At 50.5% G+C, this 27,643-nt stretch overlaps 1 protein-coding gene across 5 annotated transcripts; it reads right to left on the bottom strand.

Moving 5' to 3' along the window:
* Slc26a9 (solute carrier family 26, member 9) lies at window positions 1-27,483 on the bottom strand. 5 transcript variants are annotated; one of them, XM_006529700.2, is made up of 22 exons: window positions 27,392-27,476; window positions 21,090-21,206; window positions 20,783-20,925; window positions 18,522-18,661; window positions 18,275-18,385; window positions 17,503-17,678; window positions 15,969-16,133; window positions 15,164-15,316; window positions 14,786-14,868; window positions 13,970-14,117; window positions 12,921-13,034; window positions 12,669-12,746; window positions 12,012-12,107; window positions 9,693-9,799; window positions 8,680-8,749; window positions 8,498-8,590; window positions 8,247-8,360; window positions 7,430-7,711; window positions 6,464-6,518; window positions 5,479-5,621; window positions 3,625-3,696; window positions 1-2,304 (listed from the first exon to the last, which is right to left on the bottom strand). In XM_006529700.2, the coding sequence occupies exons 3-22, from the start codon at window positions 20,905-20,907 to the stop codon at window positions 2,257-2,259; spliced, it is 2,373 nt and encodes a 790-aa protein (XP_006529763.1). In that variant the 5' UTR covers window positions 20,908-20,925; window positions 21,090-21,206; window positions 27,392-27,476; the 3' UTR covers window positions 1-2,256. The 5 variants fall into 5 exon arrangements, 4 of the variants coding, with proteins under 4 accessions (XP_006529763.1, XP_030110840.1, XP_006529764.1 ...); NM_177243.4 differs by lacking the exon at window positions 21,090-21,206 and having other exon boundaries at window positions 1,100-2,304; window positions 27,392-27,483; XM_030254980.1 differs by lacking the exons at window positions 20,783-20,925; window positions 21,090-21,206; window positions 27,392-27,476 and having other exon boundaries at window positions 15,164-15,400.
* Window positions 27,484-27,643: the final 160 nt, after the last annotated feature.

The following is a 27,643-nucleotide window of genomic DNA, read 5'->3' as shown; positions in this document are numbered from 1 at the left end:
TTCACATTTCAAGACCACTTTATTACCAAAACAAATAAAGGAGACTGGCATTTAAATAAATTATACAAATATCTCAAGAGGTAAGTTTGCAGCCTTCCTAGGGAATCTATGTCCTAGGTCAGTGTCTGTAAGAACATGCACAGGTATGGGAAATCTGGATTACTGTTCCCTCACACACACCCTCCCTTCCTGCCTCAGTCATGTCCAGGGCAGCAGTCTGTGTAATGTTTATATTCTACCCCAAGAGTTGCGACTGTGGAGTTTTCTTCAGCACCTTTTTTGTACCCCTCCACCCTCTATGTCTAACCACACATTCACCATAGGTTCTGTGAGTGTATATAGATTCAACATGTTGCCGATCCACACCCCCAAACTCCAAAACCCGGCCACTGTGAGTCTGCCATCCCTTTCAGTCCCAGGTCTGGTCTGCAGGTCAATGGGATCTAGACACTTGGTTCAAAGGGGATTAATAATGTCCTGAGGCTCTGTGACCTTCTCTGCTTCCTGTACTTTGGAGGAGGTGGAGTAGGGGAGGGTAGATTGTCATTGGCTGAGGTTCTCTTCCTTCTGGAATTTAGCACTTTGAGTGCAGGGCACAGTGAATCCCAGATAACATTGTCTTTCTGCCTTCCAAGTTTTGGGCTCCATTGGCAGCCAGATGGCATAATGAATTCACTGAGAAGGAACAGCTGTGGCCAAGAATGTGTTGGCTCGTTGTCAGAGCCCTGTTCTTTAACTCTATGAAGACTAGCTCACTAGCTTATTAACACAGAGACGCATAATGACGGACAGGCTGAAGCTAATAATTGGGTTGTTTTCCTATTTGGGCCGGCCCAACCTGTTGGGATAGGGGTCATTACATTGAAGGAGCTTGGAGAACAAAGAAGAGAGGCCAGATTTTCTGTGTACTTTTATGGTAGTTAGTTTTTATAAGATGTGTGTGTGTGTGTGTGTGTGTGTGTGTGTGTGTGTGTGTGTGTGTGTGGAGAGAGAGAGAGAGAGAGAGAGAGAGGACCTTTTACTTTCAAGTCAACAGTAGGATGTCTCTAAGAAATCTTTGTTTACCTGAGAATTTCACTCCTGTTGTCAATTTTCCTAAGGGTAAAAATGTCTGGAGATTGTTAAGAGTTCCACGTAGAGGGAGATCCAGTCTGGAACAATCCTTCAAATCTATACACAGTAGGGCTATGAAGTTGGTACCTCAGAAGTTCCTCCCCTGCCTGTTGGGACCTACCATCACAGCTCTGGATGGTACAGGCTGATAGGGGTGGGTGCAACTGAGCTGTCCTTTCAAGTGAAAATGGACAGGACAGATTTCCCAAGTGAGGCAATACGGGCTCCGAGGTCAGGTGGACTGTCAGGGCCTAGGATCCACCAGTTTGCCCGAGTTTACATTAGCAACATATTACTCCTTCCATTCATCCAGTAAAGAGGGTTCCTTAGAAGATTTTGTGCAGAATAGCTGCTGCTGTATCAGGATTCTGCCAGTCACCTGTTCCCCAGGATGGGGTGGCCTCCAGGCGGGGAAGATTCATAAGGTGGAATCAGGTCCCTTTGTGTGCTGTCCCTGGAGAGGTAGTGCTGATAATCTTGAGGGTCCTGCCCACTGTCCACACTAGAGTCTGAAGTGCTGGACAGCAGTGGGGGCCTGGGCAGTCTTAGGAAAATGAGAGGGAAATGGGCACAAAGACAGAGACTCCTGGGTTGTGAGTAGTACAGTGTCTTTGAGGCACAAAGCTAACAACTAGAAGGAGCAACCGGAGGGACAAGCTTCACCATTGTAACCCCATTCATCTCTGTGTTCCACCACAGCCTGAAACCTTCCAAGGCAGAATCACTCAGGACACAGATACATTTGAACTGCAGTCCAGCTTAGCACAGGTGCTCTTATCATTCTGTTCTTAGCTCACTCTAAAGGCTGGAAGTCAGCTGCCATGGGGTGGGGCTTGCGTTGATGGGAGGTATGAGCTTATAGTTGGCCCAGGCTTGAGTGGGAAGGGGGAGGTGATGAGATGGGTTCACCAGAGTCTCATCCTTGTCAGAGCTTGCTCATCCAGCTGCAGAGGCTGAGATGGCTCTCTCCCGGGGAGACAGGGAGAGAGGGAAAGGTGGAAGAGAAAACAAAGAGTTGAGAGAGGCTCTAGCATCTTGGCAGACATACTCTTCTCTCAGTCACTCCTGCAATCCCGAGTGTATCATCCATGGAAATTCCAGATGCCAGGCCCTCAGGAGGAAATATGGGAACCAAATGGGTCCTCACAGGGCAGTCAGGGTCTCTGTGTGAAACATGGTCCCGAACATCTCCTGCAGAGATCACAGGAAGGATGGGTGAGGGGAGAGGACTAGATCTGCTGGAGTTAGAGTGACTGCAACCAAGAAGTGACTATGTACCACGGGCCAGGATGAAGCACCCCGAGACTGTATTTGCAGGTGAGCAGGGGAGAGTCAGGCTAGCATAAGACATGAACTAATACTGGGTGATGGGAGAAAGGGCTAGTAGCATCTAACTGTGAACTGTGTTCCTCCCAGCCATGCTGTGTGTGATCTTTGGGACTTTCTTCTCCAGTGTCAGCTCTGCTTTTTAAGAATTAACACCAGTGTCAAGACTAGAGAAGCTGTATCATTTCTGTCCCATCTAGGTCTTTAATTCTTCTTCTTCTTCTTTTTAATGTGCTGGAGTTCTAAGAGAGCTCATGAGTGAGCCTGTTAGCTCTTAGGTTGCTCTTGCTCCCAGCACTCAGAGGACCATGGAACTCAAACAAGGAAAGGCTGGGAAGAGAGATACTAGTTTAACAGACCCTAGGCCATATTTCTCTAAATGTAGTCACCTGCTTTCTTTAATTCGGGCCACTAGAATGGTGATAAATTCCACAAACCCCAAGAGGACAGTAGCAGTTTGTATTGCATAGCTTCTAGTTTTAAATGCCTATCCAGTTGCAATAATAACTCCTACGTCATCTGATTCTCCCAGTATGCAGTTTCTAAAGAACGGGGGCCTTTGTTCATTGCTGCATATGCCCACTTGCAACAGTGTCAGGCAAGTGGGAGGTGTTCCAAAAACACCTCATGAATTAATGAAAGATGAGTAGCCCCTCCTGCCAGTCTTGCAGGGCACATGTTTACCAAAAATGACTCTTATTTTACAGATAATAACAACAGGCCCAGTGGTCTCATGGAGGCATCAACAATCACAGGTTTGGTACACTGGAGAGTTAAGAATAGATAGCAATTCTTAGCCAGGCATGGTAGCACAAGACTGTAATCTCATTTCTCCAGATGCAGAAGCAAGTGGATCTCTATGAATTTAATGCCAGCCTGGTCTACAAATTGAGTTCCAGGACAGCCAGGGCTACACAGAGAAACCCTGTCTCAGAACAAACAAACAAACAAACAAACAAACAAACCCCCAGTAACAATTCCCTAGGACTTATTACAGAGGCTACCTCATTCCATAGGATACCCCTGCCCCCTGTGTGTATTGATGCTAAGAAGAGTCATTATTAAAAGACAGGTGACACCTTGCCACCTTCAAGGTTACAGCTCTGAGCTGGAGGAGACAGCCAGCAAACCCCTGAGATGGAAGCAGGATTTCTCTCCTCCCTCACCTTTTGCCCCTCTACTCACCTGTTCTAAGTCCCAATAGCTGGGACCTTCCTCTTCTGAGTCATACAAGGAGAACTCAGTATCCCCTGGAGCCTGAAGGGAAGGAAGCGGGTGCAGGATGAGCTCAGAGATCAGAGCATCAGTGGATGCACGGTGGCAGGAAGGGGGCAGGCTCTAGAGGACCCCATGTTTCCTCCTTTCCCATCTTTGGCCCTCCTCTGCCTCATGATACAGCACAGCTAGAGGCAGATGTGCACAAGGCCTGCCCCCTTGTGAGTATCATAGGCAAGGAGGTGCAGGTTGCTTGGCCTTGGGATTCCTTTTCTTTGGAGTTCTGTAAAGGTAGAATATTCAAACTCCTTTTGCTGGCTTTCTCCTTCACCGCACTATTGTAAGGAGTGTGTATGCATTGTGTGTGTGTGTGTGTGAGAGAGAGAGAAAGATTTATAATAGATAAGCAGAGAATGTATGCAATATAAATTATTTACAAATATTAAAACAAGGGTGAGAGAGATGGCTCAGTGGGTAAAGGCACTTGTCACCAAGCTGAGGAACCCAAATTTGATCCCCAGGACCCATATGGTAGAAGGACAGGGATAGGTTGTCCTCTGGCCTCCACATGCATGACATGATGTGTTTGTCTATACACACATATATGCACATTAAATAAATGCAAAAGACTGAAACCATATATTACACTTAAAGTGTAATAATTGGATGTCATTGGTGTAATGACAAATAACAAGGACTCTTAAGAGTCCCATGGATACCCATGGGAAGAGATACAGCGACAAAGTGTGTAGCAGAGACTGAAGGAAAGGCCATCCAGGGACTGTCCCACCTGGGGATTGATCCCATATACAATCACCAAATCCATACATTATTGTGGATGCCAACAAGTGCTTGCTGACAGGAGCCTGACATAGCTCTCTCCTGAGAGGCTCTGCCAGTGCCTGACAAACACAGAAGTGGATGCTCACAATCATCCATTAGACTGAGCACAGGGTCCCCAATGGAGGAGCTAGAGAAAGGACCCAAGGAGCTGAAGGGGTTTGCAGGCCCATAGGAGAAACAACAATATGAAATAACCAGTAACCCCAGAGCTCCCAGGGATTAAATCACCAATCAAAGAGTACACAAGGAGGGACTCAAGGTTTCAGTTGCATATGTGGCAGAGGATGGCCTTGTGAAGGCTCTATGTCTCAGTGTAGGGGAATGCCAGGACAGGGAAGCAGGAATGGGTGGGTTAGTGAGCAGGGGGAGGGGGGATGGGATAAGGGGGTTTTCAGAGGGGAAATGAGGAAAGGGGGTAACATTTGAAATGTAAATAAAGAAAATATCTAATAATAAAAAGAGTCCCTGTGGACAAGGCTCAGGAATTAGGTCCCTAGTTTTCCAGGACCTGCAGGTGAAGGGTGGCTAGGTCAGACTCTTCAGATTTCTGAAATTTTAGACAGAATTATTTATGTCTTCCTCTCATACCACTCACTGAGCTAGTAAATTAAATGCTGAGAGGCTGAGACAAAACTCAGCTTCTCTATTCACCTTAGCTTGAAATTTCCAAGCCAGGGCACCACCACCACTACCAAAAAAAGTGAAGGTGGTGGGAGGCGAGACAGCATATATAAGTAGCAATCAATAACATCAAATCTTTATGTCAGATGCATAATTATCACTTAATCCTAAACAGAAACAAGCCTAGTGTGGCAGGCAATGGTTGGCGGTGCCATTCTATAGACAGGGACCCGAGATTCAAAAGAACTAGACGGCAGAATTGGTATTGGAACTTAAACCATCTCCAGTTCTTTCTGATGTCCGTTTGTCCTCCTGCTTGTGAGAGCTGGAACCTAGGATTCTCTAGGCGTGAAGACTTACCCCATGGAAGTTGCGGTCTGGGGCTTCTCTAGCATTTGCTTGGGCAAAGAGGACTGCATCGTGGATGCTGGGGAACACGTGACTGCGCTGTACACACCCATCTTCAAAGACACCTCCGTGGCTGATGTCATTATACACCTGGGCTGTAAGAAGGCAGGTAACAGGAAAAGATAACTAACAGCCTTGGTGGATTGGAGTTGGTGGGAGGGGCTGGTGGGGGAAAGCGGACAATTGGCCCTGCAGTATCAGTTCTGGACGGCAGAGGGCAGTATGAGCCCGACCAGAAGGAAGTGGTTAGATTTGCGATGTTGTTGCTTGTCAAGGAAAGGTTAATACATCCACGTGGAAATGGCTGCCAATTCCAGCCCTCAAGGCCCAGTCTTCCTCTTTCCTCAAACTTCCAACATGTGGCTGAGCCCTTACTCTGATCACATTCTGGAGATGGTTTTTTGGGGAGTGGTCACGGGGGTAAGAGTTATGAATGTGCTCTTTATGGGGCCCTTGAAGAGCCCTGCTGGGTGGCATCTGGATGTGTATGCATCCCCTTCATATTTCTCTTGGTCTCTGTGTGTTTTTTGCCCTTGGCATATGTGCAAATGCAGCGAGTGTCCTTTGCTTGGAGACATGTCCTTGAGGCTGCTTAAAGCACCCTTTGGAGACAAGTCTCTGGGAAGCCAGGGCATGTGGGTTTTCTGTGCTAAAACAGATCCATGAACCTTCTGATTTGGAAAGGATCCCAAGTTCAACCAGTCGACCCCCACCCCGATTTTTTTATGTATGGAAATGAACCCCAAGATGGAGAAAGTGACTTGGCTGGCTAGGTTCAGCATACACACAAACTAGGGTGAACAGAATATAATTCTATCTACTCTCAATGGCATGAACATACCCCGCCCACAGGATGCTCACCTGCTCACCCGTCCCCACTGCATCCCTTTCCAGCCTCTGGTCCCCTAAATGCCCACCTGACCCCCAGTTTTCTTACCGTGGATGTTTACCAGAAAGATCTGGACTCCGATCTTCTCATAGGTGGAGCTTAGCTAGAGGAGTTGGGGAAGGGAGGGGAAGGAAATGGGAGAAAAGAAAGGAAAGGAATGTTTTGAGTGGGTCTTAAAAACGACTCATGAAACACACTTCAGAGGGGAAGCCAAACAGACAAGCAATCCTGAGGGCCCTGGCAGCCACAGGCATGAGTGGCAGAGAGCACCCTAGGTCTCTCTGGAGTGTTGGCCCAAGGCCTCTCTGAGGAGTGGAGCGGAAATGGGGCTCTGCCAGTGTGGCAGACACTTCAAGTTACCATGACCTGTTTTAAGGGCCAGACCTTTGCTTTCAGTGTTCAGAACCAAGGTTCCATGAGGCAAGCTTTCAGTGAAGGTCTCCACCTCATTGTCCAACCTAGAGAAGTCAGTTGAGCTCAACACCAGAGAAGGGCCTTCACTGTCCCTGCCTGGTAGTGACATCAACTGCTTTGAGCCTCTCTGCTCTCCTGGATTGCCTTCACTGGGGCCTCTCTGAGGCTCGCTGTCAACCTGGCATTGGCAGGGCCACTGAAGAGTGATCAGAGTGACCCTTGTATTCTTGGCATCCTCAGGCTGCCTGCTTGACCTATGTGTTAGTACACGGCAGGTACTATGGTGTCTTCTCTCCTGGCTTCACTGGTGAGTGTGGGCAGCAGGACCAATGGCCTCAGTCAGAGGACCCAAGGTGTGGTCTGGGACTGATAACTCGATAAAGAATGCAGGATGGTCTTGGTGGGTGTGCTGAGGCTCAGGGAACTCACTCCAATGCTTCAGTGTCCTCAACTTGCACTGAAGAGTGTGTCCACTCTGTTTGCATTGGGGGCAAGGAGTCCCTAGGGTCTGGAACCTCCCTCGGCTAGTTCAAATGAGGGCCTGGAGGGAAATGGACAGGAGTTGTCCACACAAGCTCCTCCCACCCTACGGAGCCTCACCTTGGCGAGAGCTTTGATGCCCATCAAATCCACAAAGCTGACTCCACTCATGTCAAGGATGAGAGTGTGGAAGGTGACAAAGGGCGGCACACTGGCTAGAGTGTCACTAGCCTCCTGGGGGGACCGAGTGGAGGCGGGCAGCTCACATGCAGCAGCTGTGGAGGCGTCTGGACTGAAGGTGATGTAGGATATGTGAGCCTCAGCCGCAGGAGCTTGGTTGTTGTTGGGGTCAGTAGAGGGAGCACTTTCAAAGTCCTGTTGGAGTTCCTGTAGAGAGACCGTCTGTGGGTGGAAAGGGGGGCAGTCAGGACCTTGGCACTGAACGCCAAGCAGAGGCAGGAGAGCAACGTCTCAGCTTGGTGGTGAATACAGGTTTCTCCTAAAGCCCTTCCTATGGAGGCCTGCAGGCTTGTCTCTCCAACCCAAGTGGCAAGAACCTGAAGAAGAAGCCTGAAGCCTTGGCTGCTCTGCTTGAGGAGAGAGAGAGAGAGAGAGAAAGAGAGAGAGAGAGAGAGAGAGAGAGAGAACAAGGGAGAGAATAAGAGAGAGGATGAGAGCAGGGTTCCCAGTGCATTTACCCATGTCTGCCTGCTTCTCCTATACTTCTACTCTCACACAGCCTGGCCACCTAGAAAATTCCCATTGAAGATGGGGTGCACTGGTACCCAGGAGCTGACAGCCTTCCCCTAGAAGAGTGACCATCAGTGCTCCCAGCAAGTGCTCCCAGAGACTTCCTGCCTCCCTCTCACGGTGCTGCAGGCTGGGAGTTAGGGTCAAGTTAAGAATGGGCCTGGAGCTGGTCCAGGCCATAGTTCACCTTGGTTTTCATGAAGAGGGACTTTCTCTGCTGTGTGGGTATCGCCGTCCTCTTCTCCTGCTTCCGGAGATATTTCTGCTTGGCGAGTAATACTTTCTGGGGGTCCATACCTGTCTGTGGGGAGAGGACCAACAGCAATCTCGACCTGTACCTCTGTGGGATGGCCTGCCCTTGGCGCCTAGCCCCTTTCTGCTTCCATCTTCTGGTCACTCTCTTTTCAGCCCTTCTGGTCAGCAAGGATGGAGGCTTACCTTGGCAATGACTTTTTGCCTGAAGATCTCTGAGTTGGCAAAGTAGAGAGGGGAGCAGTAAGTGACAATCTTAACTCCCGCAATTTCCTGGGCCTGTGACAGAGAGACTGAGCTCAGGTCACAGATAGGTCTTGGGGAGGGGACAGAGTGAAGGAGGGAGGTTCTAAGCTTGAATCACGTACCCTGTTGTAGGTCTTGGGGTTCACATAGATGTCCGTGTCCATGACCTGGGCCAGTGTGGAGCCATTTCGACTAGAGGAAGAAGAGGAGAGAGGGGGGTATGGATGGATGCTCACACGGTAGAGCGATACGGGTGCTGGATCGGAACTCCTGCTCTTTGTTTTTCCTAAAAATATTTATTTATTTATTTATTTATTTATTTATTTATTTATTTTATGTATATGAGTCCACTGTACTGTCTTCAGACACCCTAGAAGAGGGCATCAGATCTCATTACAGATGGTTGCGAGCCACCATGTGGGTGCTGAGAATTTAACTCAGAACCTCTGGAAGAGTAGCCGGTGCTCCTAATCTCTGAGCCATCTCTACATCTCTGGGACTCCTGCTCTTATGTAGGCTTGTTAGTCTTTCTGCCCTGGGGACCTGGGTCTGATGTCTCTGGCTGGTCTACCACTAGGCATGTTTTGAAGTGGCCCCCAGACTAGGCTCAGGGGAGAAGGAAGAAGAGTCCTTAGGTGAGAAGCCTGTAAGTCCCTGGTTCTGAGTTTACAAGAAGACAAGGTTTCTCCAACACTCAGCGGCAATTGTTGCCCACTTAGCTCCTCTGTGGCAGCCTCACCTGCTCTGATGGCTACTTTTGGAGGAAGAGCACAGAGTCCATCCTCTGACCTAGTGTTCCCGGGGTAGGGTCCCATTTGAGCTGAGGTTCTCAGTGTTTCTAGAGGGATGGTGGGTTTCACTCACTCTTTCCTGTCTGCTTCCCCTCATCCCCAGTCCTCTGAAACCATGCTGGTTTGCTCTGAGGTTTTAGGGTACAGAAATTAGGTAGCTTAGTCTATGCCCACTGTCTTGGCCGAACTCTGTACTTCTGAGGTCTGGTAGCATGTCCCTGTGCTGGGCCCAGAAGGCAGAATGTACAGTGTGCTATGTATGCTACGTCTTGGCATGGGAGTCCCCTTGCAGACTGGTCCAGCAACCCCATACTGTGCCTGGGAGGGGCGGGGTTGTCACTTACAACTGGGTCTGGAAGATCACAACCAGGATGGAGAAGGCTACACCCACTGCGACACCGTAGGGCAGGCTCAGGAAGAACGAGGAGAGGAAGCTCACCACCCAGACACACTGTGAGGAGAAGGATGTCAAAGGCAGCCCGGGGTGAAAAACTGCCTCTTTCAGGAAGTCCTCAGGATTAGTCAAGGTCCTGGTTACCCTGCCCAGCTCAGATCTCTTCTGCTCTTGCTTCATTTTTGCAGTGAGTCACGTACTGGCGCTTTGCTTTGTTTGCCTGCTTCTCTTATACCAAGTGCAGCTCATGACCTTTTCCCCCCTCCAGAGCCAATGATTGGATACAGGGCCTCATATACCAGACAAGTACCCTACCATTGAGCTCCACCCCTACCTCACCCCTACCTTGGTCTAGTTTTAAAAATAGAAATCTAGCCTTCTATTTTAATAGAATACAGAAGTGTGAGCAGAGAGGGCGCATGAGCAGAGTAAGAAGAGCGTGCCCCCGGGTCAGGTGCACCCAGGTTCCAAGCTGGGTTCTGAACTGTATAGCCGGGAGAGCCGGTTTCCTAGTCCACACAAGGGAAAATGAAGTCCACTCTGCAAGAAGACCGGGGTGTCAGAGAGTCTCTGGTCCTAGACTTGCAGTGTGTTATGGATGTGAGCTCTCTTCCTATCTAACAGTGAGGTGTCCATGCTTTGATGGGAACTCAGCTCCTGAACAGAAAGTGTGGGGCAGGTCTCCTGGTCGGGTGTGTTCTCCCTTAAGGGCCCCCAGGGAGCTTCTAAATGGCTCTAAAGCTGTGCTTCTCAACCTTCCGAATCTGTAACCCTTTAATGTTATGGTGACCTCCAACCATAAAATTATTTTGTTGCTACTTTAAAACTATAATTTTGCTACTGATATCATCTGATGTATAGTGTATGATGATGATACATTAATGATACACACGATGATAATCATAATTAACTATTTGATATACGGGATATCTAATATGTGACCCCTGTGAAAGGACCGCTGGATTCCCAACAGGGGTCATTACCCACAGGTTGAGACTTGCTGTTAAAGGGGGTCAGTCTCTGTTGGGAATTTCTGTAGAAGCCCACTGAAGATCAAGTCACATGACAACATCACATGGCTACCAGGGACTACGGCCAAAGCCAGGAGATGGATGCCAGGTGGTAAAAGCCGATCCTTGGGAATTAGCTGGGAATTAGAGCATCTAGTTTCTTCCTGTCTCCTCTGCTCACTGGGAGTCCCCAAAGGGACCACACATTTTCTAACTTTAAAGACTTCCTTCCCTCCATGGTGCAGGCAAGCCTCTGCCTTCTAGAGGCAGGACAGCCCAGAAGTCTGGAGCCCAGCAGGAAGTTTCCAGCTAGACCCTGGCACTTGCTTCCTCCACCGCCTCTGCCATTCTGAGCCTGACTTTTGTCATCCTCAATCGGGTTTAGTAAGTCTCTGGGCTATGGTGGGTGGGCTAAGGTAGAAACAGGACAGCATTGTCAGTATGCTGGAGCTTTTATCAGTCCTGCCTGTGAAGGCACAGCTGCAGTATGAAGTCACACTCGAAGGATGTTTACGTAGTATGGTGCTTTCCCATTGTGATTCAGTTAACCTCAGAGCCAGTATATAATGCAGAGCACAAGTTCATCCCACAAATAGAGGAGGAAGTAGAACCCTAGAGAAGCCTAGAAACTTGCTCAGGAGCCCAGTCTTTATGTTCTAAGCTTTTTTTTTTCTTCCTTCCTTCACAGAATGATCTTTTTTTTAATTGGAGGGGGCACAGTAAATTATAAAAGTAATAGATACTAAGTTTTGTTGATGACGCACGTTAACCCAGACCACATGCAGTTTTGCGAGTATGAACCCATCTTCTTCATAAGCCATCCCAAAGTGGAGAGAGCACGTGTCTACTTCAGAGGTGCGGGAGCTGAGGGCCAGGGAAGTGAAAGAATTTGCTATTGGCTACAGAGCCAGGGAGTGGTTGAACAAAGAGTGCCTCTCTCCACAGCTTGGCTTCTCAAGCCCTGGGGTCTGGGGAACAGCAGACAAAAGGGCTTTGCATCAGGCCAGAGCTGCAGGTTACAGGAGGGCAGGACATACACAGACACACTTACACAGTCCACACACACACACACACTTACACAGTACACACACACACTTACACAGTACACACACACACACACACACACACACACACTTACATAGTCCACACACACACACACACACACACACTTACATAGTCCACACACACACACACACACACACACACACACACACACTTACACAGTCCACACACACACACACACACACACACACACTTACACAGTCTAGCTTACTCTTCCTCCAGAGGTAGTAGGGGTCAGTGAGCTGCTTCAGGGAGTTCTTGAGATTGACAGCGATCAGGGCACCTAGCACAGCCTGGAGAAGCAGAACATTGCCACGTGTCATTTGAGATATCCCCATCACCCTGGCCTTCCTACACATGCCTGACCCTGGAGTCTGGCAGGACAAGGCAAAAGTTCCAGAATTCTTTCCCCAAATTCCTCCTCAATCTGAGGATTGGCAAGTGTAGCCTCTGGAGCCACACACTTCGTTCTGGGCCCAGTTTTACATTTCTCCTCTCCCTGCATCCTTGGATGGCTCACACCTTAACATCTTTGTGAGAGGCTCTGAGGGTGCCCTGAAATACCAGATACCTTGCCCACTATTCTCCTGCCTAGGAATAAAACTCCCAGAAAGCCGGAGGTTGGAATCAGTAACACACTACCCAGCAGCCGTCTCACCGACAAGCCAGACAGTCAGCTTCAGTCTCCCCCTCACCCATACAATGGAGGAATAAAATTTACATAATTTACTTCGTAGGATAACGGAAACCAAAGGTGACAGTGATGGCCAACCAAGCGCTACTCCCACTCATAGGGATTGTTTTGCTGCAGGCGGTCACTGTTCCCCCAGTCTCCCCCTCAGTTGGGCTCTTACCTTGGGGAGAGGGTACAGATAGGATCCCAGGACCAGCATGGTGATCATCACCACCAGAGACACACACAAGCTGGCCACCTAGTCAGGGAAAGAGCTGGGGTGAGCGGGCTTGCTGACTTGGCTGCTTCCCAGCTGATCATTGGGTAGAATGGAAGCTAGCTGGGTAAGGCTGGCATGCCCATGGCCCCTGAACTTCTCAGGGACAGTTACTCTCTTTTCACTCCTACCCCAGTTCCCTGAGACAAAGCTTACCTGGGATTTCCCTCCAGCCCCATCCACAGCCAGTGTGACTGAGAGAGCGCAGCAAATGACGTGGATCTTGAAAAAGGAGCCGAAGAAGTTGCTACAGCCCAGGGCAATCATCTCCTGTGGAGAGATAGCAGGGTTGGTTGGGAGGGAGTAGGGCTGACCTACCCCGTACCCCTGAGCCCTGCCAGGGGCAGCTGGAGATACCTGTCATCTGTGTGAGGAGGGCCAGGGGCCTATGGTTAGGAAGGGCCAGTAATGCCATACAACCATAAGCACTCAAAAGGCTAGCCTCATGGCTGGGGAGATGGTTCAGCAGGTAAAATATGCCTCATGGACATGAGGACCTGGGTTCAGACCTCCAGCTCCTATGTGAAAAAGTTAAACATGGGATCCCAGTGCTGAGGAGGCTGAGACAGGAGGATTCCCAGAGCTTACGGGTTAGACAATGTAGCCAGTCAGTGAGCTCTAGTTCAGTGAGGGACTCTGTCCGCTCCCTCCCCCGAAAAGGTTGGAAAGTGATAGAGGAAGACATTAAATAGTATCCTCTGGCCTCCATAGGTAGCACACACATACATGTATATGAATGCATATATATGTGCATATACATGTGTGTGCTCATGAACATGTAAGCTTTCTCCTAAGACTCCCCACACATAAAAGAAAGAGAGAAAGGAAAAAGAAAGAAAGAAAAAAAGAAAGAAAGAGAAAAAGAGAGAGAGAGGAAGGAAGGAAGGAAGGAAGGAAAGAAAGGAAGGAAGGAAGGAAGGAAGGAAGGAAGGAAGGAAGGAAGGAAGGAAGGAAGAAAGGAAGGAAGAAAAAAGAATGTTAAAAATAAGGGGTCAACCTCTTAGGTCTAATTCCCTATCCCTACTGCTTCACATCAGGACAGAGTCCCAAGACATCTTTTTCTCCCCTCTGGGAGGGGCTGGGGTGCCTCCTGTATGCTAGGCAGGGACTCTACCACTGAGCCATACCCCCAACCTCCTTAGCTGTCATTAATAGGATTCTGTGGGCCCGTACCCCTGAGCCCTGCCAGGGGCAGCTGGAGATACCTGGTTAGAATCCACATCATAGCCATGCTTGCTGGCCAGGGTGCGGCCCATAGCCAGATTGATGACATAGCCCACAATTGCCAGGGAGAAGGCTGTGCCCACCATGTCCTTCCACTGCGAAACCATCGGTGCCACCGGAGTGGGAAACCTGCCAAAGATCCAAAAGAGGCAGGGTCCAAGGGTGTGAGAAGGAGGGGAGCTGAGCTCCCTCCATATGCCAGGGTCTTACTTGTATGGCCTGTACCATGTGATCTCGATCATAATCAGAGGGCAGGTTCTATTGCTCTTGATTTTTAAAGAAGGAAGCCAGGGCTTAAGAGACCTAACTTCTCCCCGTCAATAAGCCGGCAGATGGGAAGGCTTCATTGTGCTCAGATTCTGAACTCTTTGTACATACTAGTTTTCAGACCCATAGACCTCTGGGACTGTGAGGTGTTGCCTCCTCCCTCCCCTCTTCCAGCTCTGTGGGGCAAGCTTTGCCCTGGTCTTCCTGGGTCCAGCATGTATGCTTAAAGAACTTAGTTGATCTCAGTAGCTACCTCTCTGCATGGATAAAGAATGTGCATTTACAGCAAAGTGAAAAGCCGGTGATGGGTGGACCAGAGAGAGACTGTATTCAGTACACAAAACTTATGGGGGCTGGGGAAGGTTGTCTCCTTTAAGACCCACTTTCCATAAAATGGTCAGTGTGGGCTGGTTATGTGGCTTTTCTGAGTCAGGGCCATATAGTTTCTAATGAACTTTAGAGCTGCTCATTCGCTCCCCGGCTCAGGTGTAGAATGAGGTGCAGTGGACCCCTGAGTGATCTGGACTCACCCTTGTCGGATCTCCCCCACAATCTGCATGTGGTATTTTTTTGGCATCTTGCAGCTCCCAGAGATAGCGGTTGCAACTACCACCTGTAAATCCCAAAAGTGAAGAACGGATATTGGCTCTTACTTAGGGCTAGGTTTGAGCTCTTTCTTATATCTTTTCCCAGATCCCACTGTCTTGCCTCCTTAGGGGAGTGTGTGTATGAGATAGCCCCAGGAGTTACATGGTGGGGGGGGTCACATAGTGGCCATAGAACACATTCACATGTGACTTCTGGTCCCATTGGCTGCCAGTGGAATGGGCAGAGGGATGGACAAGGGCTCTTTTGCTCATATCCCTCCTCCCATCCTGATCCCATCCCCAGGCAGGAGGGCTCCTCACCACAATCATCTCTGTAGGGATGGGGAAGTGGATCTTGTGCATGTACCGAGCGTTGAGTTCCTTCACCAGCACCAGGAAGACACCGCTGACCAGGGCAAAGATGAGCGAGGCGATGTTGGTGTGGGGGAGGTTTTTGCAAATGTCAATGAAGGTCTAGGGGAGAGAGCATCACAAGCTCTCATCCTTTCTTCCCATACTGCCCTGCCCTTGGGTGCCTGGCCCAGGGGAGAGATGCCGCTGGAGACATACAAAGGCAGAACACAACCCTGGTTGTGAATACCATCCCATCTCCAACTACCCTCTCCCACAGGGTATATCAGGAGCGAATGCTAAGATAGCATCCTTTCTTATAAATATAAGATGTGTGTGTGTGTGTGTGTGTGTGTGTGTGTGTGTGTATGTGTCTAGTGTATGGTGCATGTGTGTGCAGGTGCCTGTGGAGGCCAGAAGAGTGTCAGATTGCCTAGAGCTACAGTTATAAGGGGTTATGATCCACCTGATGTGGGAGCTGGGGACTTGAAGATGACGGATTTTCTTTTCTTTTAGTTTAAGCTAAAAAAGCAGGATTTCCCAGGTAAAGGAGTTGAGGCATTGGAATGGGGGTCTCCTTTTCTGCAGGGATTGACCATGGAGAGCCCCAGTGAGTGTACGAGAATCTGTGTTAGACCCCTTTCCCACAAGGAGAACCCACTGGGATCCTCTCTACAGTGGCCCAGTCAGCTATCAGGATGAATAGTTCACCACTCCTAAGGATGTGAACTCTGCTCCCACCCTGCCCCTCCCTGGAGGGTGTTTCTAGACTCACAAAGACGATGGAGCCAGGGCCTGTATAGGAGGGAATGGTCAGACCAAAGATGTACTTGAGCACAGAGATGAGAATCTGCAGGCCAGCGGCTGTCATGAAGCCCCGGATAAAGGACTCAGAGAGGTAGATGGCAACAAAGCCAAACTGCATGAAGCCCAAGGCCATCTGGAAGGAGGAAAGTGACAGGCCATGATGGGTCATCTGCTCCAATGCTTGCCTGACACACAGCCCAGCCTGGAGCCTCATGTAACTCAGAGACAGTAGGGACTCAGGGAGAAGAGGCTCCTGCAGCCTTTCCCTGCCACTCACTATGAGCTGGCTGCCTGCCACCAGACCAAGGTCCCCTCAGTACATAGCCTCTCTGTCACTTCACCAAGCTGGCTTCAGTTTCTTCATCTTAAAATAAATTCGCTCCTCCTCCAGTGCCACCTGTTGCCCAACCAAAACTCAAGAGTCACACCGCCTTCCCTCCCACACGCGGCTCACCACAAGCTAATGCTCTTGGCAAAATGTTTCTTCCTTCCACCCACCATCTCCTTCTCCACAGCCACCACTCTGTCCCTCCTGCCAGGGTCTCTGCAGAATTCCTGCCTTGGGTCTATCTACCCACCATCTTTCTGTAATTGATAAGACCCACTGACTTTATTATTGGGCCCCTGCCTGCCTTTCTAACTTCCTCTGACCTACTGCCCTCGAACCACACCGAACTCCTTGCTGTTCCCTTCCTGGTCAGGCTGCATCGTCTTGGGCCTCCTTGCTCTTTGGTGTAGTTCCCTCTGCCTGGTGCAGCCTTTGTGCCTGTTCATTTAGGCGCCGATGAACTACTCATCTCTGCTTTCTCAGGTCAAATGTCCCCTCCTCTCTGAGGACTTTCCTAGATCCCCATAACCACTTGTTCATGGCTCTGCTGTGCCTCTTATCTCACCATAGCACACAAATTTATCTATTGACAAGGTCACTTCCTCTGTCCTGCTTGGAGCCACTTGTGAACTGGGCTTTTTTTTTTTTTTTTTTTTTTTTTTTTTTTTAACTTATCTTTGTATCCTGAGGGCTTAGCTCAATTCCTGGCAGAGCAAAGCAACCAGAAAACATTAGGTGAGTGATGAGTGAGTGACCAGTCCTCTCTGGAATGGCTGTGAACTTGCACATGGCCACACTACATTTTTTTCATCAACACCAGAGGAACCTCTTGTACTTCTGGTTAGATGGTTGGCTGATGCAGTGTTCCTGAGCCTGGAACTGGGGAAGAGGAGGCTGTGGAGGCAGGAGGGATGCTGGCAAAGATCAGAGTTTCTCTAAGGGGCATCTGAAAGGTTCTAGGCAGACTTTATGGTCAAGATAGCTCCATCAGATAAACGGAGGTTGGTGGGTGGTGGGGATGCTAAGATATTTTTAAGGTCCTTTTTGGCCTTAGCATGGGGAGGACAGCAGAGCTCTAAATCAGCTTTAACAGCACACTGTGGGGTTTGAGGTAGCATTAAGTTGGTCTGCCACCTTCTCCAGTGAGGTCATTGGTAGGGACTACGAGGCTCACCTGGATGACAGCAGTCAGGCAGGCAAGTGTCGCAGACACATGCAGTCTTTCTGCCTCCATGGCTGCTGTGTCCACGTAGGTCTCATTGGTGACATTGTTGAAGATCTGGAATTTCGACTCTGGGGCCAGCTGCAGACAGATGTTACCCACCAGGATGCTGATAACGGCAAAGGTACCTGTGGTGAAGTCAGAAGTTTGCAGTGTGCCCATGGAAATGATCAAAGGGTCCAGCCCAGGAACATGTGCCAGCTTATTTGAATGGCTCCCTACACTGGTCTCTGCCAGCACAACTCTCTACCAGCAGCTATCTCTAAGCTGCCACAGACACACTTCCCCAGATTGTACACATCCTTGTTAACATTATCTCATTGGACACCAACTCCAAATGCAAGCAACAGATCCTGGACCAGAAACCAGCCCCATGTCCAGGTTCTTTTGCTCCATCTCACTAACCACTAGATAACTCCAAATATCCCTGCTGAGAGCAGCCATTTCTTGAATCTGTTTGGCTGCATAGCATATGGTATATCTTGTTCTGTTGCACTTTGCCCTCCATCCTGAGAGGGAGATGGAACAGGGTGTGCTGAGAGCTCACATGGATAAAGTGATTTCTCTAAGGTCATTGAGGACCTAGGACGGATGCAGCAACCATCCTTTCAGGTCGGATTAACATCAATCCCAAGAGAATGGAGGTGGAAACTGAGCCTCCTTCATCATGCCCTGAGTCTTTGGGGTCCAAGTCATTGCGCTTGCCAGAGGGGAGAGACCTTACCTGGCACCATCTGGTGAATACCCCCTAAGAAGAAATAGGTCAGGAGGGGGAAGAAGGAGGAGTAGAGACCGTTGACAGCAGGAAGGTTGGCCAGCAATGCAAATGCCATGCCTGCAGGAGGAAAAAAAAAAAAAAAAAAAGAGTGAGGCTTAGCTCTGGAGAGCATCTGGTTCCCAGGGGTAGGGGGTGGAGATGGGGAAAGAACAGGAGGGAGTGACCAGTTAGGCCCGGCTGAGGGTACTCTCACCTTGTGGCACCTGGATACACCCTCCACTGAGTCCACCCAGCAAGTCAGGGATGATGTAGTCTTTGATCTTGTATTTAGGGAGCCAGGAGAGCACAGGCAACAGCCCAAACACAAAGGCTTTGAACTTGGCTGAGGAGCACCTGCAGGAGAGGAGGGCAGGTTGCAGAGAGAGGCTAACATGCCTGTCATTCGGTTCACCCAATCTTAGTGCAGTCAGTATCCTGAGCGCACATCTTGCACTGCAGGATATCCAGGAGGGAAAGCTATGTTTTATACTGGAGAGTCCTCAGCAACACACCCTGGGCATCAATGTTGGCTCCTTTTCTCTTTAAATTTCTCAGAAACAGGCAATCTCTGTTGTCCCCATGAAGTGCACGCTGCCAACCTGGTTTCCTCTACCTTTGGTGAGTCTAGCATGGGCGTTCACCCCTGGCAAAGCATCAGAGTGAAAAGATGGGAGAGCCATTCCTTGGCCAACAGGGTAAGGAGTATCGATCTCTTCTCTGTTTGTGGAACACCCTGAGATCCTTTCAGGGAAACTCACGAGTAGCCGGAAGGAACAAGGGCTTACAAACCCAAGGGTGACAGCCGGTGGATTGATGACTTGGGGTGGGGGGTGGGTTGCTTTTCTTCTCTCAGGTGAGGGAAAGGCAAAGGCTCTGGGTCCCTCCGGTGACTCACGGTCTGATTAGGCTTCCTTTCCTGCCCCGCACCAATCTTTACTCGTTGCTGTTGCTCAACAATAGTTTCCCTGACACTGGGGCCTTGGATGTCACCCAAGACTGAAACCAACACAGACAATGCTTTGTATCCTGGAAAGTATAGGCAGATTTTTTTTTCCCTGTCCCGATTAAATATTCGGTAGAACGGCATCTGCAGCAGCCCCTGTCAGCTCAGCCTCTTCTGTGGCTTGTGGTGTTTCTTGCAGCCAAGACATGGTGAACAGCTTGATGCATACTGAAAGCCTTGTGCCAGGAGGCGACAGTCCTGCAGGCGCTCTGTCAGGGTGGCTTATGGCGGAGAAAACTGGACTCACCGGTAGACAGTTGGCTGGAAAGGAATACAACTCACATGCCCAGCCTTCTCACACCCCTGCCATATGTCAGGTAAAGCAACCTGAAGTCTGAAGGAGGTGCTAGAAAGAGATGCCAGACAACTTATACAGAAGCCTCAGAGGGCAGGACAGAATTGGAGGGAGGGATTAGCTCTCTAGACATTCATTCATTCATTCATTCATCCATTCATTCAACCAGTATTTATTGGAGCACTGCCTGTGTGTAAGACACTGTTCAAGGCTCTTGTGCCAACGTCATGGGAACTGTTAGTTTCTGCCTCTCTATGGTTTTAATGAACCCTAAACTTCAGGAATACATCAGATCCTCCATCCCTCCAGCATGCAAACAACTTAAATGTGATCTCATAGGACACAGAGACTGGCTGAGCCCATCTGTCTGGGGAGCATAGTTTTGGGGACAGGGCTCAGACACTGGGCACACAGCTCTTGAGTGTCACTGAGCAGAGGTGGAGCCTCCCAGGAGAGGCAGGGCTGAACTAGGATTTTTAGTAAAGACTCCAGTGGGTGATTCCCCGGCCTCAACCAGTTCCACCTGTGGCTCCACTTCAGCTGCTGCCAGTGACCTCAATCCAAGTAACTGAATCAGCTGTTTCCCCAAGGGAGCGAGGGAATGTGAGGCTTGCCAGAAGTCTGAGGACAGGGAGGATGGAGCCTGTGGCCCAGGGTTCTGGGGTATGTGTATGGGCCACTGTGTACAGCCCTTTCCTTTGGCTGATGGGTTGCACAACCTACCACCAGAGCCCAGGGACCTGAGAGTGGGAAGACCCTGAAGGCTAGTGAAGTCCCTTTCAGTACAGCCTAGGAATTTAGGACCTCCTCTAGGAATTCTTTGAACCAGATGGAAGAAGGGCTATGCAAGAGAGAATGAGGCGTGGGAAGATGGGGTAACCTTTGACACATGACACACAAGGCACGGGGCACGGAGGAGAAGCTCACATGCCCATTTCCACTCCATGTTGTAGTACATCCAACCACAGGTCATTTGAGGACCCAAGAGAGGTGTGGGAGGACTAGGACTTCAGGGAACCCAGGGCAGGGGGTAGAGACACCTTACAACGCTCTGAAACAGCTAGCCCTTCTAGTTCCCCTCTCCATCCTCCCTAAGGGTCTAATCTTCAGGGTTCAGAATCTCCCCTCCCCCAGGGCTTTCCTAACCCCCTGGGGGCTGGTCCAGGAGCCACATTACCTGAAAGTGTTGCGAAGCTTCTCTCCCACCGGGTAGGCACGGTCCTTCTTCTCAAACTCATCATCGAAGAGGGAGAGGGAGTACGCAGCTCTGTCTACCACGTAGCGGGGCCTGGGCTGGTTCATGTCTGGGACATTGACAAGCTTTGGGAGAAGCAGAGTGTGGAAAGGTGAGGGGCATCCCTTCTCAGGGCCAGCTGGGGCCTCCTCTCTCCGGTCCTCACTGCAACAGAGATTTATTCCCGTCTTCCCGCCCCTATTTAGCAAGGTGCCTCCCTTCCTCTGTCAAGTCTTTCCGCCAGACTCACTTCTTTCGATGGCCTTCCTTCTCAGGTACTGATGATACACACACTCGCCCTGGCTGTTTTGCTTGGCACCCAGCACGTGGCTGGCACTCCACACCTGTGACATCACTGTCACTCCCGCTGAACACCAGGCAGAGAGAAGGTGGGAGTACAAGGACAAAAGTCACAGCTGGTTTCCAATACGTTACCCCTATTCCCCTCAGCCCAGGATGGCTCCACAGACTGCTTCTTGCCCCCAGGCCTCTGTTTCCCTGCCAGAAGGGCTCGTATCATTCAGCCAGTTAGCTTAGAACAAATGGGACAACAGCCTGCCTAGAGGCAGGGGGATGGCCAATGTGACCTCAGGAGGACCTCTGTTGGATAAGACTGTCTGCCTACGACTTCACCAACAGGTTTCCCCAGGAAGGACAATGGTGTGCTTGGGGAAGTCTGCATGGTCGGCTTTGGCTCTCTCCCACAGCTTCCTGTGCCCAGCCTCTCCCCCACCCTTGTGTATGGGTGCTTCTCTCCTCCTCACTCTTTGCGCAATTTCACTGATGTTCCAGGAGCTGAGCAGGGCAGATCTTGGTGCCAAGGGCCCTTGGGGCCCAGAGGAGTTCCCTGTGAGAATTGTTAAAGCTGTGTGGAGGCCCTCAGGGGAGGAGGTAGACGCGGTGGTTTGAGGGAGGCCCCCCACTTGAGAGGATAGTGTTGAAGATGTGTAACCCCAGAGGGACCCACCCTGCCAGACTTTCTAGGTGAAGGCCTCACGGAGTGGGTTAGTGCATTTGCCTTTATGGAAGAGAACACTAGAAAGAGCTGAAAATCCAGAGACTGGGTTCTGGCTATTTTGGAAAGAAGAAAGGAAGGGGTGGCATTGTGTCTCTGAGCCTCCAGCCCCTCATCAGCACAGTGGGGTGGGCTCCTTACTTCACAGGGACATATGTGTGATGGTCAAGAAGGAATTAAGAAAAAGGAGTAGAGGGACAACAACATGAGTGTCTTGGTTAAGGAAGTTGTGTTCCAATTGATTGGTGTACCCAACCCTTTGGTCTGTGGGCAGAGAAAGCCTTCCTTTGGAACGTCCAGGTTGGCCTGTTAGTAAAACCCCACGATGATACCCACCAGAGGGTAAGGTGTGTGGATGAACCTACCCACAGAGCCCCTGCCCAGCTCCTTGCCTGGTATTTTGTACCTAGCAAATGCTTGTTGAGTGAATCAACCAATGGAGTTTTGGAGGAGACCTGGGCAGAAATGAGTAAGGGCCGTGGTATGTGAGACGTGTAGTGGGAGAAACTCGGATGTGGTTTCAAGAAAACATCCTAAGCTTTAGAGTGACCTGGGTTCACAGGTGCAGCTTCTTCATCCCATAAGTGGGGATAATAACAGTCCCGACAGTTGTTGTGAGGATTAAGCGAGCTCATGTGTGACACACATGTGTTTCCTAGGTTCCCAGCAGGTGGCAATGGCAGTGATTATTAAGATGGGAGGATGCTTTCTTCCTTGTGGGATATGATTCTCCAGCATCCAGTCTTCATGCTCCATGGAGCACCATGACTTCATTCTTCCTTCCAACTTCCCTGGGGGTCTGCCAGGGGCTGGCTTTCTAGCTGGCTTGCTTGGCAGGCTCACTGGGAGCAGGGGGTGAGGAGTCTGATGCCCCAGAGGAACCCATAGTGCCAGGCCTGGCTTCAGGGATGCTTGCAGTGTGTGGAGTGTGTCCCAGACCACCGAATGGACCAAAAGAACTGGCCAAATGTTTCAAGGTGAGCTGATTGACAAAAAGCAGAGCCACTTAGAAGAACGGGAGGAGATCTTGCTCCTGTGCCAGCCTGTAGGATGTGGTGGGCTGAAGGGTTGTCCCAGGCTATTTTAAAGGCTCCCTGTTCTGCTAGCACACTTTGAGACTGGGATATCCCATGCTACTATTCCAGATGCCTGTTTGCTCTGTCACTCCTTTCCTGCCACTCGTCTCCATCCCCCAGCCTCCACATTCAGTTTGTTCACCAGTCCTATTGCTACTTCCGTCCTTTTTTTTTTTTTTTCTTTTTCTTTTCCTGCTGGTGCAATTGACTTCACCCTGCCCCCACCCTCCCGGTCTCACTTCACGAAAGCAACATTCTTAGGTGACTTCTTGGCCACCAGCTCTCCCCTTCCACGCGGTACTTATGTCCTGCTCGGAAGCCCCAGTCATCATTTCTGGGAGGACCAAGCCCAGGCTCCTCGCTTTGGCCTTGTGTTGGATGATCCGGTTAGCTGGTCCCTCTGCCCCATGCAGGCAGGTTGTTCACCCCAGACAGGCTTGGGTCTCTCTCCAGAGTTCCTCCTCACCCCAGGTGCTCTGACTCATTGCTGCCTGTCCTTGAGACCGGCTTGAGTTCCTCCCCAACCCCTATCCAGAAACCTTTCCCACTCCCCCTGCCGAGGGGGACTATTCTTCCTCTCAGCTCTCCTTCATGGCTACTCTGTAGCTACTGAAGTGGGCTTCTGCCATTCCTGGCTGCCTGTCCAGGAAAATGAGGGAGGAAAGGGACAGGGTTGCCAGCCCTTTAGAAGGCACTGGATGGGTGACTCAGCATGGTCTTTGCCTCTCTGGGCAAGGCTTCCCTGCAGCCTGAACTCTGGGAGTCCCCAGTGACACAGGCTAACAGAAGGAAAAAGTCCCTTTGCATTTGGTAACTCCAGCCTGCCACTTTCCCGTATCCTCCTCTCCTATTCCAGGACCAGGTTGTTGCAGGGAACCAGGGCTTTCCACAAACCTGTTTATAAAAAGGAGAAACCAGCAGGTGGACCAAGTCAGGGCTTTCTGGCTAGAAGGGGACTTGAGGATGGTGCTGGCTCAATTAATTCTCGTAATTTGTGAATGAAAGAACTGAGTCATGAAGAACTGCAGATCTGTGTGAACCAGGCCTCTGCTGACTATTCAAATGCGTATGAAGGAAGAGGGTACTGGACTCCCAGGGACAACACTGACCCGGGCTCTCTGATGAGCTCTGCTCAGACAAGACTTTCGGATTCTGTTTCTCATCTTGAGGACTCTGCCTATGTTCTGCCTCCTTCCCTGGCCCCAGCTGGTCCAGCAAGGTGGCAGACAGAGTTGCTAGTGAAGGCTCAGGGGCATCCCTGGCTCCTGAAGAAGAGGCACCTTCCTCATACTTTCTGTTTTCAGATAGGGCTGGGCATAGCAGGGAGAGTCCCTTCGATCTCAGCTAACCTCAGGCCTTGGAAGGGAAAAGGGTGTGAGATCACGGTGAGGAAACCTCAACCTTTTGTAGTAGGGCTTGGTGGGGGTTCTCAGAGTGCTAAGAGAGCCTTCTGATGTTGGGTTGGGTGGGAAGGTGAGAGAGTTTTCAGAAGGCTGGAGGGATGGCTTCAGGGTTCAGAGCAGTTGCAGAGGACTGGAGCTCAATTCCCAGCATCCACATGGTGGCTTACACCCATCCCTAACTCCAGTTCCAGGGAATCTGACAGCCTCTTCTGACTCCGTAGGCACCACACACACAACAAAAGGGAGCAAGATTGAGAGAGGAATCAGAGATGAGATGAATTGATCCCTAGTTAAACACACAGCCCTGGTGGGTCAAGTGTTCTGCGGCTGTCGGTCATCGTTGTGTATTGAGCCCTGCCCTATCACAGTGTGAGCCCCTCCACTGGAGGGATTTCAGGTGCCGAGTGACAGTACCGAGGAACAGGAAGGTGACTCTCACTGTGGATAAAAGGGGGAGGGCATCCTGAAGAGCTAGAGGTGGGCTCTTTAGGACTTAAGAGGGTTGGAGAGAGAGAGAGAGAGAGAGAGAGAGAGAGAGATGGTTACACAGACAATTCCTAAACCTGGGCTGGGGAAGGAATGAGATCATCCAGGCATTGGAGGAATCTAGGGATCTTGTACAGCTGAGGAGCTGGAGAAAGTGACAGATGGACTCTGTGGGGACCCCCTCAAACAAGTTCCTACAAAGGAAAGCTCACTGGGCCCCCTCCCTATGCCAAACTAGATCTGTGAATCCTCTTAGAATGCTTGAGGGGTTGAGCTCAGCGTGATGCCCAAGGGAATGAACTGGGGTGCTGGGCCCAGGGAAGCAGTCAATCCTGGCCATTTGTTTTTATCATGACTGTGTCTGGAAGAGTCCCTTCCTAGCTAGGCAGCTCACTTGTCTTTCCGTGCCTTCCCCTTTCCTACTTATTCCTATGCTCCAGTCACAGGCCCTCCCACTCTGAGTCTTTTCTGTAGGAGAAGGGACATTGGGGAACAGAAAGGTGAGCGCCTGCCCCTGGATTTCTGTCATGTCTGGAGGTGACCCTGTCACTGTAGCCCAGAGTGACTTCCTTCCTAAGCCCTGGCTGGGGGAAGGGTGCCTCGGGATTTTTCCTTGACACACCTTGCCAGACACTGGGGCAGACCTAGGTTGGCAGATTCCTTATCACAGGACTCTACCTGTCGGATGGCTATGTTCTGGGGAGAGGAGAGGTCACCTTGAGGTCCCCTGGGCTCCAAGGACTTGTTCCTTGCCTTCTTCATCAGGGGTAACTATCCCGAGAAAGGCAGCCTCTGTCTGGCTAGAGTGGGGACATCAGCTGGTGACAGGAGAGAAGGTTGGGATCCTGGCTGGAGACTGAGGTCCTGGCAGGCAGAAGGAGGCTGTAGGAGCCTGTGTGTCCCTAAGGCATTTTGAAATGTTCTCTCTTTCAATTGTCATGGAATTTCTGGTGCAAATCTGTAGTCCCTTTCTAACCCCAGGCTGATGCCCTCCTCTGTTGTGGAGGAGGATGTCCTCAAGGCAAATGTTGACTCCGTGGATGCTCTGGGACTGCATCCTTTAAAGGGGACTCCCTGTTGTGTGGGAGTCTCAAGTCTCCATTCTGTATCTCCAGGCCCACCCACCCTGCTGCTTTCCCTGTTGAGAACAGATGACCTGGGGCTAAGTTCCAGTAGAGGCCGTAAGGTGAGACGCTGAACAGAGTCTAACAGTGAGACCTGTACAAGGTCACAAGGTCCCTGGAAGGACACGGAATAAGATTCTTAGAAGTTCCTGAAAAGACCAGTGATCCCCGAGAATATAGGTCAAAACCGAAGACAGCACTGAGTGAAGTCTGACCTCCCCTGGAGGATTATATCTTCCAAATCATGACCACGTCACCCTCCATGATTTGGCTCACATCCAGCTGGTCTCCATTTCTTTAGCAAACCTCTAGAGGTCATTTTGTATAGTTTGAGACATTCTCACTAAATTCAGATTATATGTCACTCTGCTGGAAGCCCCTGAGTACTAAGAGATAAAGAAAGACCTTTGCATCAGGATTTCCTAGAGTGAGCCTCAGGGCAGGTCAGACCCCGGGAGGGGCCAGAAAGCCTGGTGGAGTAGCAGAGCTGGTTCTGAGAGCCTGCTGGGGGCGGCAGGGGCTCTGGGGGAGGATCATCTTTGAGTAAAAACACTAAGGGAGAAAAATCCTCTCCCAGTCTGCCCTATTTCAGGGTGGGGAAGGCTTTGCTACTTTAAGGGACCCATCCAGGCATTCTCACCTAACAGGCCTAAGCTCAACTGAATAGTTGGTGTCACGATGATAACAGATTTGCTTGGCCCAGCCTGGAGAACCTCTGGGCTGTTTTCCAGAAGTAGAGACACTGCCCAAGGATGCCTTGGGACCTCTTAGAACTGTGGGCTGGGAGGCTCAGGATCTGGGCGCCTGTGAGTCTGGCTCCTCACCAGTGTACTGGCCCAGACCCTCCCGATGCTGCACCACGAAACGCTCTAAGCTCAATAGAGCCTGTCCCTCACTTGCCTTCAGCTCCTTATCTTCCTCTCCAGTTACCTCTTTTAGCTTCATGGAAGCAACAGGGACCAAATAGGAGTCCACAGAGCTCATGCAGAATACCCCGAAATGGGGAAATAAGCGAGGGAAGGAAAGGGTGTAGAGACAGAAGGACGGGGACACAGCCACTTCGAGATGCACCAAGAGCTAGCTCTCTGCTTCCAGGACTTGAAAAGAAGTAGAAAGTGGAGGGGGTGGCTCAGAAAGGTTCAAGCTCCATTCCTTTTCCTGGAAGGCCCTGTTTGCCTGACTCTGACTGGGTGTCTTTGAGCTCCTCCAATAGAGTCCATTCTGTGTATTCTTCCAGTGAAACTCACCCTAGCAGCTGAGGTCTTTATGGTGCGCTCCACAAGGACTGGAGGGCTGCTCATAGGATCCGGTTCAGAACGTCCTTCCCATGTGTACTCAGGTTCCTAAGCCCCCACCACGTCATCTCTCTTCTGAAGGTACCCCTGGGGCCTGCTCTCTTCCCTGGATAACCCCCAGCCCTTGGGTGGGTTGGGCTGGGTGGGGCTTACCTCTGGGTGAGCAGAGCCGGCTGGGCAGGGCTGCAGGTGTGTCTGGGCAGCGGGCAGCAGAGAGGTGTTCCTGAGGTGTGTGAAAGGGCTCTGCTCAAATAATCCAGGGAGGCGTTTATAAATAACTTCACCTCAGGGCCGCCAGTGAGCCCCGGCTTCTGATTGGCTCGGAGGGGAAGTGGTTTTGAACACTACACCAGAGCTAAGCCTAAGGAGATAGGAAAAGGAGATAAGGGGGGGAAAGGTCCCAAA

The sequence above is a fragment of the Mus musculus genome, chromosome 1 (genome assembly GCF_000001635.26).
Source record: "Mus musculus strain C57BL/6J chromosome 1, GRCm38.p6 C57BL/6J".
NCBI lineage: Eukaryota > Metazoa > Chordata > Mammalia > Rodentia > Muridae > Mus > Mus musculus.
Note: the sequence above shows the minus strand (reverse complement) of the source record. Positions and strands in the feature narration are given on the sequence as shown.

Bases quoted from the DNA above. Each gene is read 5' to 3' on its own strand.
- Slc26a9 (NM_177243.4), bottom strand. From the start codon at position 20,907: ATGAACCAGCCCAGGCCCCGCTACGTGGTAGACAGAGCTGCGTACTCC. The intron at 12,747-12,920 runs GTAAGCTTTGTC...TTCCCTGACTAG, and splicing joins GGGCTGGAGGGAAATCCCAG to GTGGCCAGCTTGTGTGTGTC. The intron at 8,361-8,497 runs GTAAGCCTCCAT...CTCTCCCCACAG, and splicing joins GGCAAAAAGTCATTGCCAAG to ACAGGTATGGACCCCCAGAA.